The sequence below is a fragment of the Fusarium subglutinans genome, assembly GCF_013396075.1.
Source record: "Fusarium subglutinans strain NRRL 66333 chromosome Unknown NRRL66333_c0000436, whole genome shotgun sequence".
NCBI lineage: Eukaryota > Fungi > Ascomycota > Sordariomycetes > Hypocreales > Nectriaceae > Fusarium > Fusarium subglutinans.
In genome coordinates, this window is record NW_023502499.1 from 1 (window position 1) to 14,059 (window position 14,059).

The 14,059-nt window shown below is 47.7% G+C and overlaps 3 protein-coding genes across 3 annotated transcripts; 1 reads left to right on the top strand and 2 right to left on the bottom strand.

Annotated features, from left to right (window-relative positions):
- Positions 1 to 1,086: 1,086 nt before the first annotated feature.
- On the bottom strand, positions 1,087 to 3,671 carry FSUBG_13934 (zinc finger odd-paired-like (opl); the record flags this gene model as incomplete). The annotated part of the gene is made up of 6 exons (XM_036678877.1): positions 1,087 to 1,101; positions 1,158 to 1,973; positions 2,482 to 2,647; positions 2,699 to 2,822; positions 2,871 to 3,550; positions 3,607 to 3,671. The coding sequence occupies 6 exons, from the start codon at positions 3,669 to 3,671 to the stop codon at positions 1,087 to 1,089; spliced, it is 1,866 nt and encodes a 621-aa protein (XP_036530601.1).
- Positions 3,672 to 6,149: 2,478 nt separating this feature from the next.
- FSUBG_13935 (uncharacterized protein) lies at positions 6,150 to 6,593 on the bottom strand (the record flags this gene model as incomplete). Its single annotated transcript, XM_036678878.1, has 1 exon — positions 6,150 to 6,593. The coding sequence occupies one exon, from the start codon at positions 6,591 to 6,593 to the stop codon at positions 6,150 to 6,152; it is 444 nt and encodes a 147-aa protein (XP_036530602.1).
- A 1,131-nt stretch (positions 6,594 to 7,724) lies between these two features.
- On the top strand, positions 7,725 to 13,847 carry FSUBG_13936 (uncharacterized protein; the record flags this gene model as incomplete). The annotated part of the gene is made up of 1 exon (XM_036678879.1): positions 7,725 to 13,847. The coding sequence occupies one exon, from the start codon at positions 7,725 to 7,727 to the stop codon at positions 13,845 to 13,847; it is 6,123 nt and encodes a 2,040-aa protein (XP_036530603.1).
- Positions 13,848 to 14,059: the final 212 nt, after the last annotated feature.

Here is a 14,059-nt window from a genome sequence, read left to right on the forward strand (position 1 = left end):
TTATAAGGACTACTAAATTTTATAAGTTAATATAGTAATAACTTAAATATTATACTATCTATTTTAGTTTCTTCCCTTTACCCTAAGGCTTATAATAAGATTTATTAGTTATTATAAAAGCTTTTAAGTAAAAGCTTATATTAAAGGGAAAAATATTATATTATTATTTAGTATCTATATTTACAGCCTAAAGCTTAACCTTACAGGCCACAGTTATCCTATAGATATTATACCATAGAGACTAAACAATTGCGCTACGGTCTCGGACCGAGACCAGTTACTTCCATGTTGTAACATCTCATGACTATATCTACCTTATGTTTCGCAATAGGCCATTACCTGGGTGTACGCACTGTCACTGCTTCTCCTGCTGTTACTGCAAAGTCCGTTGGGCATGGGTCATATGCCCAACTGGCTGCAAAACTGCGTCTCTCTCTTAATAACAAAGGATTGTGATTTGTAGGGTGCCTTGGTAATACGAGATACAAGTCTTGCATGGTTGTGCGCCGATGGGCTTTGTGATAGGCGTTGCTTGGCGTCACCCTGGTCATCGGTTTACATTGACTTGGCGATTTGCATTGCACATATGCTCTCTGCACGTAAGGTGTATTGGATCTCGGTTCTTGGCGACTCCCGCAGTCAGCCTTTGATGGCGGGTAGTTTAGCGGCATCGAGTGGCAGTTTGCATGGCCGGAAGCCGTGTCACAATGCCCAGCCCTCTTAAGCGTGGCGCCTCTCCCCGCTAAGCGGCTTGGCCCGGAAGATGATTTACCTCGGGGGCCTCCCTGACCCATCCCCTGGGAATCCGAAATTGGCGAATGGCGATGCCTTTTGTGAGTCAGGGACATTGATCTTGGTGCTTTTTCTGAGGAAAGGTAATGATGACAGATTTCTGTTTTATCCCCGGCTTGAGTTCTACCACTGGCAGAGTTGAAGATTGGCAAGCCAGTCTGAGTGGGCGATAATCTGCTGCCCCGGATCACTGGTACGCCAAATGCTTTGGCATCATTGCCATATAAAAACAGCTGCCGGGAAGGGGCCCGCAATTTGGCTTGTTCGAGACCTGTTCTCCTCTTGGAGTCATGGTCACTTGCGGAGACGCTGCGTTTTAGTGTGGATTTAGTTCTTGAAAAGGTTTGATCTTTGTGCAGTGTAACTTCATCATGCCTGAATTCGGCAACTTGGGAAAGATGGACTGGACCCATTGGTGGGCGCAGGTCTAGACTTGGCAGTGACCCTGAGACACCTTTAGGATGTCTCGGATCTGGTAGCTGTCTTTCCCAGAGACCCTTTTCGCTATTCGTCAAGTAAGTGCCCTTGACTGTGTGGCTCAAGTCGAGCAATTCCATCGTCTTAGATGACGAAATTTTCCAGGTCGTATCGAAAGGCATTGGCAATTCTGGCTCTGGACTGACCCTGCCACCAAGGGCTTTGTCGGCGTTTTGCTGGATCCCACTTGAGTGTTTGGACTTTTCCCGTGCCGAATCATCTGGAGAGTCCTTGGCCATCATGCCTAATCCAATGCCGGCTCTCAGCAGAATATGTTCTCTAGCATCAAGGGCCGTATCGAAATTGCCCGTGCGTCGCGAGATCTCAGAGATAGGCGCCTTGGGACTTGATGAGCTGGCTCTTGATTCCATACATGCAAGCTCTTTCTGTGACTTTGGGATAGGCTTGGCCTGCTCTGCGGATCTGCAAGGAGAAGCCAGTTCTTCGTTGACGGTTTTCCTTGCGACACTCCTCTCTTCTTTCACTTTGCCGGATTGGCTCCGCCGGATTGGTTGCTCTTCTGCCTCTTGAGACTTGGCAGTGACACTACTGTCACTAGACCTTTCATTATCCACAGTAGTAGCGTCACGTGGCATAGACTTGCATTGGTATTCGTTCAGCTCTTGAAACTGGGAGATCGTCTCGAATGACGAAGGGAATCCATCATAAGAAGCCGGAGCTTTGTCAAAGCCCTCCATATCCAGCTGGAGTGAGGAGAGCCGGTGAGATAACTCTGCTGTGATGAGACTGGCCCGTAGTTGGGACGACAACGGATGTATTGTCGTGAAGGTGCTCTGTGTTTGTACGGTTCGCTTTCCCTGTCTAAAGAATACCCTCTTGAAAGAATATTGAAGGTGCTTCAGAGACATTGGCCTAACAGAGTGTCTTTTGTTGTGGCGGTATGAGTGGGGTTCTCGTGCTATTTTAGGTAGATCCATGTTGCTAGATTATAGCCTTGGAGAGGTAAGAAAGAATAAAAAAGATAGAATCCTAAGTCTTATTTATAATATTTATCTAAGGAGCTAAAATGACTTTTCTTAAGTTGATACTACTAATACTACAATAAAGTTATCCCTTGAGGTTTAATCTTAGGAAATGAGGAGATATAAGATATTTATAATATAATTTATATTTAATTCCGTATTAAAGTGAAGTATATACAAAAGGAGCTGTTTCCTTCTTCTGACTCCTGTCTGAGGAATTGTTCTTTACTATGTTAAACATATCTGCTGCAGCAGGGATATAGTGGACGCCATTACTAATCATCCTTCTCTTTCGACTGTGTAGTTTTCGATGGGCATTTAAATTATCCCTACGGGCAAAGGTATTCTTGCCGCAAAATTCACAGGTGTAGAGCTTTGTCTCTCCACCATGACATCTGTATGGGTGTCAGTGCAATTTCTCTAGCCTTGGGCATGATGTCTATTACGTCTTATAATGCCGCTTGGCGTGCTCCTTGCGCTTGAATGTCTTTTTGCAGGCGGGAAAGCCGCATGGGTAGCGCATCATTTCATATTGAACCCGGGTACCCGGGAGACGATTGGATTGCGGGTCTAAAAGGTTACTTAGAGGATTCTCCACACAGGACAGAGTTGGCTTACTGTGGGTCGGCCCATCATCTGATTGGCTTGGGGACTGCGAGCTCAACGGGTCCGCCCTTGAGTCCTCAAGGTTTGAAAGCACGTTTTGATCTTGGAGCACGTTGTGAGGCTCAGTCTTGTTGTTGCCCGACACCCGTTGGTCGATCAATGCTTTCAAGTCCAATAGGTTTGAGTCATCCAGGTTCCGAACATGGTTTAGAAGCTGACATATAGTAGGCGGTGAATCTTGCAATCTGACGTCCTCGGTTGTGACACTCGATGTAGGCTGTGTGCCGTCCAAATTTAGCTCGACCCAGTCATAAGTGGCTGGTGGCTGACAAGTGGTCTGATGTTGAAGTGGTGGGTGGCGATCATCGGTCAAATCGGCGCCGAAGCTAAGACCTGGCGAGTGGGCACTGAGATGCGGCACGGCTCCCGTACCAAAGCTGAAATCGAGATAAGGGGTGATATCGAATTCTTGGTCTGACCCACACCGTATCGGGTCAAGGCAACGGCCCGTATTCTGATCGCCGGAATGCTGCATATTTGACCCATGTGGTGGATGAAATGGAACATTTGCTAAAGGCTGACTCATGTCGAAGCTGAGATAAAACTGATCAGATGGGTCAACGTGATGGCTCGTGATGTTGATCTCAGATGGCTGGGGAGGGTTTGAGAGCTGCAGGTGTTCCAAGTTGGCCCTAAGGATGAAGTCAGCTCGGCTGAGAAATACCTAGAAATTATATTCTCGACTCACAAGTACAAATCCATCAAGTCAGGAGAGATGAGTTCGCACTCCTCTTGAGTAGCAAAGGAGTCCATTTCACCGAACTCCGGAGGCAGAAGAGGCAGACAGTCAGGAACTTGGAAAAGTACTAGAGTAACTGGAGAATTGCACACAATCCCACGTAACACGGGGCAGCTCCATCCTTTTTAAGAATTACATTCTAAATAGGATTTCAGCATTAAGTACCTGCGCCAGTTGCACTGAACGGGTAACGGTCATGTGCAGGTACCCGTGTCGATACGTGTATGTCACGGGTAGGTACGAAGATGGCCAAGGCCGCGCCCGACGACGAATGTCTCACTATCTACAGGCTGAATGAAGTGTACTAAATGGGTCCCATACTGGACAAAGGCTAATACTGACTTTCCAAGAGGCCTACTTTTTGGGTTATTCTGGTTTATCACTAGGGATATTGAGATGGATATTTCTAAGATCCCCTAATTAGAGGTACCGGTACACAAAGATTTACACTGCATAATACATTTTTAACCACTGTAGCCTGTAGTCAAGCAAAGAGCTATTCGGGAGGCCGGCTCCGATTTCATAGTAAGAGAGTTTAGTAGTGCAAGGGATGTTGAGGATCTGTGTTGTACTTACTGCGAATGGCAGTGATCTTGGGCGATAAACTTTGTGTCGTTTGAGAAGCCACCGTTTGTTTGCCCAGTAGAGACCTAATTCAGTGGTAGCTTAGCCACACGAGTGCTGAACTCACCGAACTGCTTGTTAAGGGCCCACGACAGCTCTACTCGGATCGATCCCGGGCAATTCTGATTTGGTAAAGATCCAAGCCGGCTGACGCCAAGATTCACGCACTGTCCAAGCGTTTGAAACTATTTTGTTAATACTAGCGCTAAGTCCTCGCGGGAGATCCAGGAAACTATGCGGGATCTGTAACCACATTAGCGTAATCTTGCATATGGCCGCTAACACCTCTATAGGTAGGACGAAGGAGTTGTCCAACTCTATCTAAACAGAGACTGAAAATGGTTACCTGCGTTAGGAAAACCATATCCGGAACTGTCCAAAAAGTGGCTTGAAGAGGCGACAGTAACTAAGAAAGGATACACACGCAATGTCGAGACTAGCGATATCTGGTTTGAGGTACTGGGATGGAGTTTCTCCAAACACCCTTACATGCTGTGAAACTGTATTCCTCTATTGCGGGTGAGATGGAAAGGCTAACTACTGTAGCTCTAACTCGAAGAAGGTAAGGTCAGGTACCCTCATTTGCCCCTCACCCAATTGCAATGATTGTCATAACACACAGAGAGCGATTTACTTGGTTAGGGGCATAAGTAGGGGCCATTTCCATCAGCTTCAGTGGTCTGTGCGCTGTAACCTCACTGTGCGAGCCTCTCTAGATTAGTGGGTCTACAGCGCCTTCAGAGGTATCTTGACCTAAACCTTAATTAATACAGCTTATACCTTAGCCAATTAGAATATTAAAATATTTTCAAAGTAGTCACGTGATATATATATCCCTACTTAACGCCACAGTAATAGAGAGATATGCCACAACCGCCACAGCATACTTCCTAAAGTGGTAGTTTTACAGTATTAAACGAGCCAATCAGAAAGCAGTACAGTAGGCTCCTCAGTGCAATTAGCACTAAATTACAGTGCAGTTACAACGCACAGACCACTGAAGCTGATGGAAATGGCCCCTACTTTTGCCCCTAACCAAGTACGACTAGGAATGTCTCATACTCAGTCTGACCTTGGGTAGGAAAATCAGCAGAATGGCTTGCACCAAAAACCGATCAACTCCCGCCAACGTTTTCCTGCTGTACATGTCGCGGGGGTCACAAATGTGCATTTCCGAGATTTTTCGGATGGATTCTGCCACAGAGGAATCGAATCCAGCAATAAGGTCTTATACGCTTAGTGGAACTGGAGATAATACTAAATTGATTTTCGAGGCGACTACAGAAGATACCACTGAATTTAACAAAAAGTACCGGTTTTACATTATAACCCCAAGGGCTGGATCTGGATAGCTGATAGCGCGCCCCTGTACGGCTGACCTTTGCCACCAAGAAAAAAAAGCCAGCACCACGACAAATTTAGTCATATCAAACTTGATTGCGCTGGGGGTGGTTTAAAAGATCATCTATTACAAAAGCGGCAAGTAGTGACCGAGACGCACCGGGAACCTGGCTACATTTTCGCCAAATGATACATAATAGTGCTTACAAGAGACTTAAGAAAACGTGTTTAAAGAAGCTACATCATGTACCTGCACCATACCCCGGAGGTGTATATCTCCTAATCAGTCGATGTCGCAGTCTAATAAGTAAATTCATAAAGTAAGAAGAATAATTGTTTAAATTTAAAAGTCCTTATCGTACAGAGAACTATACTCAAAGACAGTAAAAGAAGTAAATAATACTTGTAATAACTCCCTGTAACTCAGGCTACTGACATACCAATGCCATTATCCAAGAGTGCAGTGAACTTGATCCTTGTTGACCAAGCTTGACGACAACACGCCGTGTGAAAAGCTGGTGAGCCAATCACATTGAGCCAGCCGACTGAATGATCAAGGCAAGAGCCAGCGCCGCAAATGCAGCTCTACCAGTCTTGCTAGTACCCTCGTTGGAGGCCCCAGAGACGTGAACAGGGTGGGTGGATGAAGATGGTGTAGAGGCAGCGGTGGCCGGCTTCCCAGAGCCTTCACCAGACATAGTAGGGATACCGCCATGGACGATTGGTTCAACCGATACAGGGCTAGTCTTTTGAGTATTGACTGCGCCCGGAGCAGATTCAGAGTGAGGCTCTGGCAACTTGTTTGAAACAGAAGTTGCTTCGGGCATCAGATCAGTCAGAATAAGAGCAGAAGCAGAAGTGGTAATGACTGGAAGTAGATGTGTTGAGATGCAGTCTGAAGAGACGGCGCTGTTTGCAGAAGCCGCTCCGAAGAGCAGGGAACAAATAAATAAGGGAGACCAGTACTTCATAGTGCCTACTGGTATTGAAGTATTAAAAGATAGAAATGAATGTAAAGTTTAAGGATTTGATTTAGCAAAAGGCTATTAAAAGGTTCTTATACTGCAGCATATACCAGGTAAATATCAACATTGGTCTGATGCTACACATACCGTCTTTTTTAGTCCATGATGTCGCAATCATACATGTGCAGTCTCCATACTCCTGAAGTTGCTTAGGCCTCTATCAGAAAGGGAAATCCCCCTCAAGATTCCATAATCTCAGTCGTATGATTTATCCCTTTCCCTAGACAATAAAGAATCACGTGGCTGTCCCTTTCAAAGCACAGGGGCGATATATCTGGGAAGAAATATCTCCCTTGAGGTTCCTAGTCTTGTGTCTTGCTCTTTGTCCTTGGAAGATATGCCACAATGCGACGGCAGCATTCAAAATGAAAGGGTTACCGATATACTAGCTCTGTCCCTTTCGAGCTGAGATAAGCGAACTATAGTAAAGGGTTTTCTCCCTTGTGGTTTTAGATATCGTTCTTTGCAACTATTTGTGGTTGAAGCTAAGGAATTATACAGTCCTCCATGGAATACAAGGGGCCCCACAATAAGGTTCAGTCATTAAGATCCTGTGGAGATGATTTAGACTGGGGCTCTATGTCCAACGGAAAATTGAGGCGGTACCTTGGCATGTTCATTTACATGAGATACCTTGTTTCTATTTCCTAACGATGAGGAGTCCACTCGGGGGTGCAGATCCTCCGGTCGCCGATATCCCTAACATATCCCCTGCACTAGTATCAGCCATCAACGCCAGAGGGGACTTAGACTTTTTGAATCACTGCCTACCACTAATAAGGCTGCCCAAATCGGTTGAACCTGGCCTATGACCCTGAAATGTAAGGGATCATGACAAGCCTTGCCATCGTCGTGGCCGATGGAGGCATTGTGTTGAGACTTGAAATCAACAACAAACTGCTAGAACTCTGAGATGGTGGGGCTCTCTGGAGATCTATAAGTAAGAGAACAATAAGTCATAGTATTGAAAATCATCACTCTATTTACATCGCTCGCTCATTCATTCATTCATTCATTCATTACTTACACTTCTGCTAATTGGCTTTCACATCAACGCTCTTTTTCAACCCTCAAGCTATGCATCTCACCATAGGTGCGGCTTTTGGCCTTGTCGGCAGCATTCTTGCTGCTCCTGCGCCAGATGCCTGCATAGGTGATGGGACAGATGTAGTGCTCCAGCCGTATGAGATTGTACATGATGGTCAGACATCTACTACGACTATTACGCGCACTTATACCCGCAACTCTTGGTATACTCAGACTCTTATCCCTGTCCCGCAGAATAGCCATCTAGGTTCAGGAGTCCCTACCTCTCCAGGAGCCCAGTCCCCTTGCAAAGATTGTGTTACTGTGACCACTACTGGCTCTCTTCCTTACGTCACTACGATCCTGCCTGGTAGTGAAGGGGACAAGACAACTGTCATTGTATGTGCCGGTTCTGGCTCTAGTCCTGGCCATCCTGGTTCTGGCTCTGGCTCTGGCTCTGGCTCTGGTTCTGGCTCTGGCTCTGGCTCTGGCTCTGGCTCTGGTTGTGTTACTATCACTACCACTGGATCTATCCCCTTCATCTCTACAGTAACACCCAATAACCCGGCTGGCACTACCACTGTCTATCAACATGTGCCTCACTGCCCGGTATGCGCTACTGTCACTACTCATGATACCATAGCCTACATCACAGCGGTACCTCCTGTCTCTACTGGTGGCAAGAGCACAGTCATTATCTGCCCTGGACCTACGACAAAGACTGTCACTGTGACTGATATGGTTCCTGTTACAACTACCTTGACGCCATCACCAGGCTGTGCCTATTGTACGGCTACCGTTGTTTGTCCCCCAGAAGTTACTGTCACTACCGGTGGATCGGTTCCCGGCACTACAACACTGCCTCCTGCTCCTGGTTGCACTAAGTCGTGTACTAGAACAGTTGTTATTACAACTACAACAGGGCATCGACCTGCTACAACTATTTTCACAACTGGCCCAACTGCTGGAACTTCTACTTTGCCAATCCCCTCTGGTTGTACTACATGCACTCAAACCTTTGTTATTACAACTACACCAGGGCAGCTACCTGCCACAACTGTCTTTACAACTGGCCCAACTGCTGGAACTTCTACCCTGCCAATCCCCTCTGGCTGCACCAAGTCTTGTACAGAGACAATTGTTATCACCACTGTACCAGGTCAACCACCAGCTACTACGGTTTTCACAAATGGAAATGTTCCAGGAACTACAACTCTGGCCCGCCCTTCTGGCTGCACCAAGTCGTGTACTGAGACAGTTATCATCACTACTATACCTGGTCAATCACCTGTTACTACTGTTTTTACCACCGGAGCTATACCAGGAACTACAACTCTACCAGTAGATCCTGGCTGTTCAACTTCGTGTACAAAAACAGTTCTCGTTACAAACGTCCCTTCAAACACTCGAGGTGTTATCACTATCACATCCACCGGGTCAGTCACATCACCAACTGCGACGACCATTACAGGTACCGGCACGTCTCCTGACACTGTCATCACCATCGTTCCCTTTCCTACTGATCGAGTTACCACCATTACGTCTACTGCATCTACAACCGGCTTAACAACCGTTCCACCTGCCACAAGCGGCGGAACGACGACTGTCATTACATTTGTTACAACTACTCCTGTACCCACTGGTCCTGTCACTACTATTACTGAAACCGCCCCCACAACTGGTTTAACCACAGTCCCTCCTGCTTCCAGCGGTGGCACAACCACAGTGATTACCTTCGTTACCGGACTGCCAACAGGGGGTCGAACCACAGTTACTTCCACTGGTACTGCTACTGGTCTGACTACATTACCTGCTACTAGTGGCGGTACCACTACAGTTGTTACCTTCGTTACAGGCCCTCCTCTTATCACAACTGTTACCTCTACCGGCCCAGCTACTAGTCTGACTACGTTACCTGCTACTAGTGGCGGTACCACTACAGTGGTTACCTTCGTTACAGGCCCTCCCCTGATCACCACGGTCACGACGACTGGACCAGCTACTGGGGTAACTACAATTCCGCCCGCTAGTTCTGGTGGTACTACTACTGTCATGACTACTGCCACGGGACCTCCCCTGATTACCACTATTATAACTACTGGAACAGCTACTGGCGTGACTACAATTCCCCCTGCAAACTCTGGTGGCACTACCACTGTCGTCACCACTGTAACCGGGCCACCTATGGTTATCACGCTTACGACCACAGGAACCGCAACAGGTCTTACCACCTTACCTGTAACTAGCGGTGGCACAACCACCGTCATAACCACCGCGACAGGACCTTCCCTGGTTACCACAATTACTGTTACAGGAACTCAGACCGGTCTCACTACCCTGCCAGCCACTCCAGGTGGAACAACTACTGTTGTCACCTCTGTAACCGGGCCACCTATGCTTATCACTGTCACAAGCACAGGGAGCGTAACTGGTCTGACTACATTACCAGCCACCTCGGGTGGCACGACTACCGTTGTGACCTATGTAACTGGACCTCCTATGCTTACCACGGTCACAAGCACAGGAACTACAACTGGTCTTACTACATTACCAGCTACCTCAGGAGGCACTACTACTGTTGTGACCTTAGTCACCCCGGCCGGTGCCCTTACCACTGAGACGTCTACTGCATCAACTACAGGCCTGACTACCTTGCCTGCAACTAGTGGTGGCACGACTACTATCGTAACCTACGTGACCGGGCCTCCTATGGTCATAACGGTCACAAGTACAGCCTCGACTACTGGTATAACGACCTTACCTGCAACCAGCGGTGGCACAACTACCGTTATAACCTTCGTGACGCCGCCTGCGTCTGGAGGTCTCACTACGCAGACGTCGACTGCATCGACCACCGGCCTGACTACCCTGCCTGCTACCTCAGGCGGCACTACTACAATTGTTACCTTTGTAACGCCATCTCTAACAGGAGGTCTAACTACCCTGACGTCCATTGCATCAACCACTGGCCTCACCACGCTGGCTGCTACTTCGGGAGGCACTACTACAATTGTCACCTACGTTACAGAACCTCCTATGGTCACTACGGTTACAAGCACAGGGACCGCGACTGGTCTGACTACCCTACCTGCTACATCAGGAGGCACCACTACAATTGTGACCTTCGTAACGCCGTCACCTTCCGCCGGAGGCTTAACTACCCTCACATCTACAGCATCGACCACTGGCCTGACTACCCTTCCCGCTACTTCTGGAGGCACTACTACAATTGTGACCTTCGTGACGCCGTCACCTTCCGCCGGAGGCTTGACTACCCTCACGTCTACAGCATCTACAACTGGACTGACTACCTTACCAGCTACATCAGGAGGTACAACAACAATTGTCACATATATTACAGCCCCAACTGGCGGTCTTGTCACCGTAACGTCCACAGCATCAACTACCGGCCTGACTACCCTTCCGGCCACTTCGGGAGGCACTACTACAATTGTGACCTTCGTAACACCTGTGACTGGTGCTGTTATTACTCAGACCTCAACAGCATCCACCACTGGCCTGACTACCTTACCGGCTACATCAGGGGGTACTACTACTATTGTCACCTTCGTGACGCCATTTCCATCCGGAGGTCTAACTACTATTACGACTGAAGGTGTATCAACTGGTCTAACCACGTTGCCTGCTACTTCAGGCGGCACTACAACCGTTATTACATTTACCACGCCTGGTGGAGGAGTAACAACGCAGACCTCAACTGCATCGACAACCGGTCTGACAACCCTCCCTGCGACTTCTGGGGGCACAACAACTGTAGTCACTTTCGTCACGCCTGTGACTGGCGCTATCATTACGCAAACTTCGACTGCCTCAACTACTGGCCTGACAACCCTCCCTGCGACTTCTGGAGACACCACTACTGTAATCACCTTCGTTACTCCAGTGACTGGCGGCTTGACCACCGAGACAATAACTACATCAACGACTGGTCTAACGACCCTACCAGCCACTAGCGGTGGGACCACTACTGTAATCACGTTTGTTACGCCTGCCCTTACAGGCGGTATTATCACTCAGACCTCAACTGCATCGACAACAGGTCTGACTACCCTGCCGGCAACTAGCGGGGGCACTACCACTGTCGTCACCTTTATCACCCCTGCCCCCACAGGTGGTTTGACCACTCAGACCTCAACTGCATCGACAACAGGTCTAACAACCCTACCTGCTACCAGTGGTGGGACTACCACAGTAATTACCTTCGTCACCCCTTCACCTACTGGTGGCCTCACTACTGAGACTTCGACTGCATCGACCACCGGACTGACGACCCTTCCAGCTACATCTGGAGGTACTACAACTATAGTCACCTTCGTCACACCTGGCGGCGGTCTGACCACTGAGACTTCGACTGCATCAACTACAGGTCTAACCACTCTGCCTGCCACCAGCGGTGGAACTACCACAGTAATTACCTTCGTCACCCCTTCACCTACTGGTGGCCTCACTACTGAGACTTCGACTGCATCGACCACCGGACTGACGACCCTTCCAGCTACATCTGGAGGTACTACAACTATAGTCACCTTCGTTACCCCTCCCGGTGGCCTGACTACACAGACATCAACAGCCTCAACTACTGGGCTAACTACCCTCCCTGCTTCCTCTGGCGGCACCACAACTGTAGTCACTTTCGTCACCACTACACAGTCAGCTGCCCCTACCTTCTCATGTGATGGGTATGGGTATCTGATCCAGGACACAAGCCTCTACCGATTGAATATTTCAAGTGGCATGATATCCGTTCTTCGCTCACCTGTTGCTACCGGTACCGGCACTACTATCAATGCTATTGGCTACAACATATTGGACAACTATATTTATGGTGTTCTAACCGATCAAACGGGCTCCTCCATCATTCGTATAGATTTACAAGGGAATTATGTCACAGTTGGAACTTTCAATTTCCCGCCTCTGCTTGGAGACATTGACTCTCAAGGACGATACTGGTTAGGCCACACCGATGGCCGATGGGCCCAAGTCGATCTTGTCCCTGGCTCACCAACCTTTGGGCAAGTGATTCAGTCAGGTACCAATCCCACGTTTGATGCATCTGATTGGGTGTATTTATCCGGTGGTGGTAATTATCTTTATGGAATTGCCCGTTCGTCTGTATCCCAAAGCAACGCGATCTTGGGGCGATGGGACATGAACACCAAGACGTGGACGTCACTCCAGAATTTTGGCAGTATTACTGCTGACAATATCTTTGGCGCTACATATGCAGGGGGCAGCAACACCTTTTTTGCTTCTGAAAACACAAGCGGCAGAATCTTCAAAGTTGACATTACCTCTAGAACCATCTCACTCGTCACAAACGGTCCTATTTCGCTTAACAATGACGGTGCTAGATGCGCTCTTGCAGGCAGTCTACCAGGTGGTCCGACAGGTGGTCCTGGCGGGCTTACTACTCAGACATCAACTGCATCTACGACTGGTCTGACTACCCTCCCTGCTACTTCGGGAGGAACCACCACTGTCGTGACCTTCGTTACCGAAGCTTCATCTGTATCTGCTTGTCCTGCCCCTCGGTGTACTGCCGGAATGCAGTGGGATGACTATGCCTTGCAACGCAATCCCGTTGCTAACTATTGGACTCCAGGCACCGTCCCAGATAATACTGACCAGGTATCTGATGGTCCTTATCAATATGGTTATCCTCAATACTCTATCCAAGATCAGACTCCAGTAAGATCTGGAGTCACCAATACCATAGGGTTTGGTTGGACATATGCGAACCCTACACTCTATGGAGTGCCGCTAGGCATTCAATACTTCGATCATAACATTGTCGACCACTATGGCTATTTCAACCCTGTTGTGTCAGGCACTTATAACTTCACATTTAGTGGAGTCGATGACGCTGCCGCCTTGTGGCTTGGGCCAACTGCTTTATCCGGATATACGACCCAGAATGCCAATCTCACCGCAGGCAACGTCAACGCAGCCAATTATGATCAGTCAGGCCCTAAGAAACTCAGCGTGCTTGTCCAGGTTTCACGTTGTGAGCTCATTCCTATCAGGGTCATGTATGTCAATGCGCAAGGTCAAGGATTGTTTCAACTCCTTATCCAGGATGCCTTCCAGAGGACTGTTATGTCCAGCGGTCAGCCCGTTACGAGCAACCAGATTGTTCATGGGTGCAATTCCTAAGTATTAATCCTCTTAAATCTATCTTTCGTTCTTTCCATACTATTATTATTACCTAACTGTCTTTATATCTTTCTCTATTTAAGATTTAGTTACTTAGCTAGCTATTGTATAAAGAGTTTTTCTATTCTTATAATCCCTCTTTAAGGGAACTTAATATAATTTTAACTGTATTTATTTATATTATATATAACTCTATTAGTAACTATATCTAG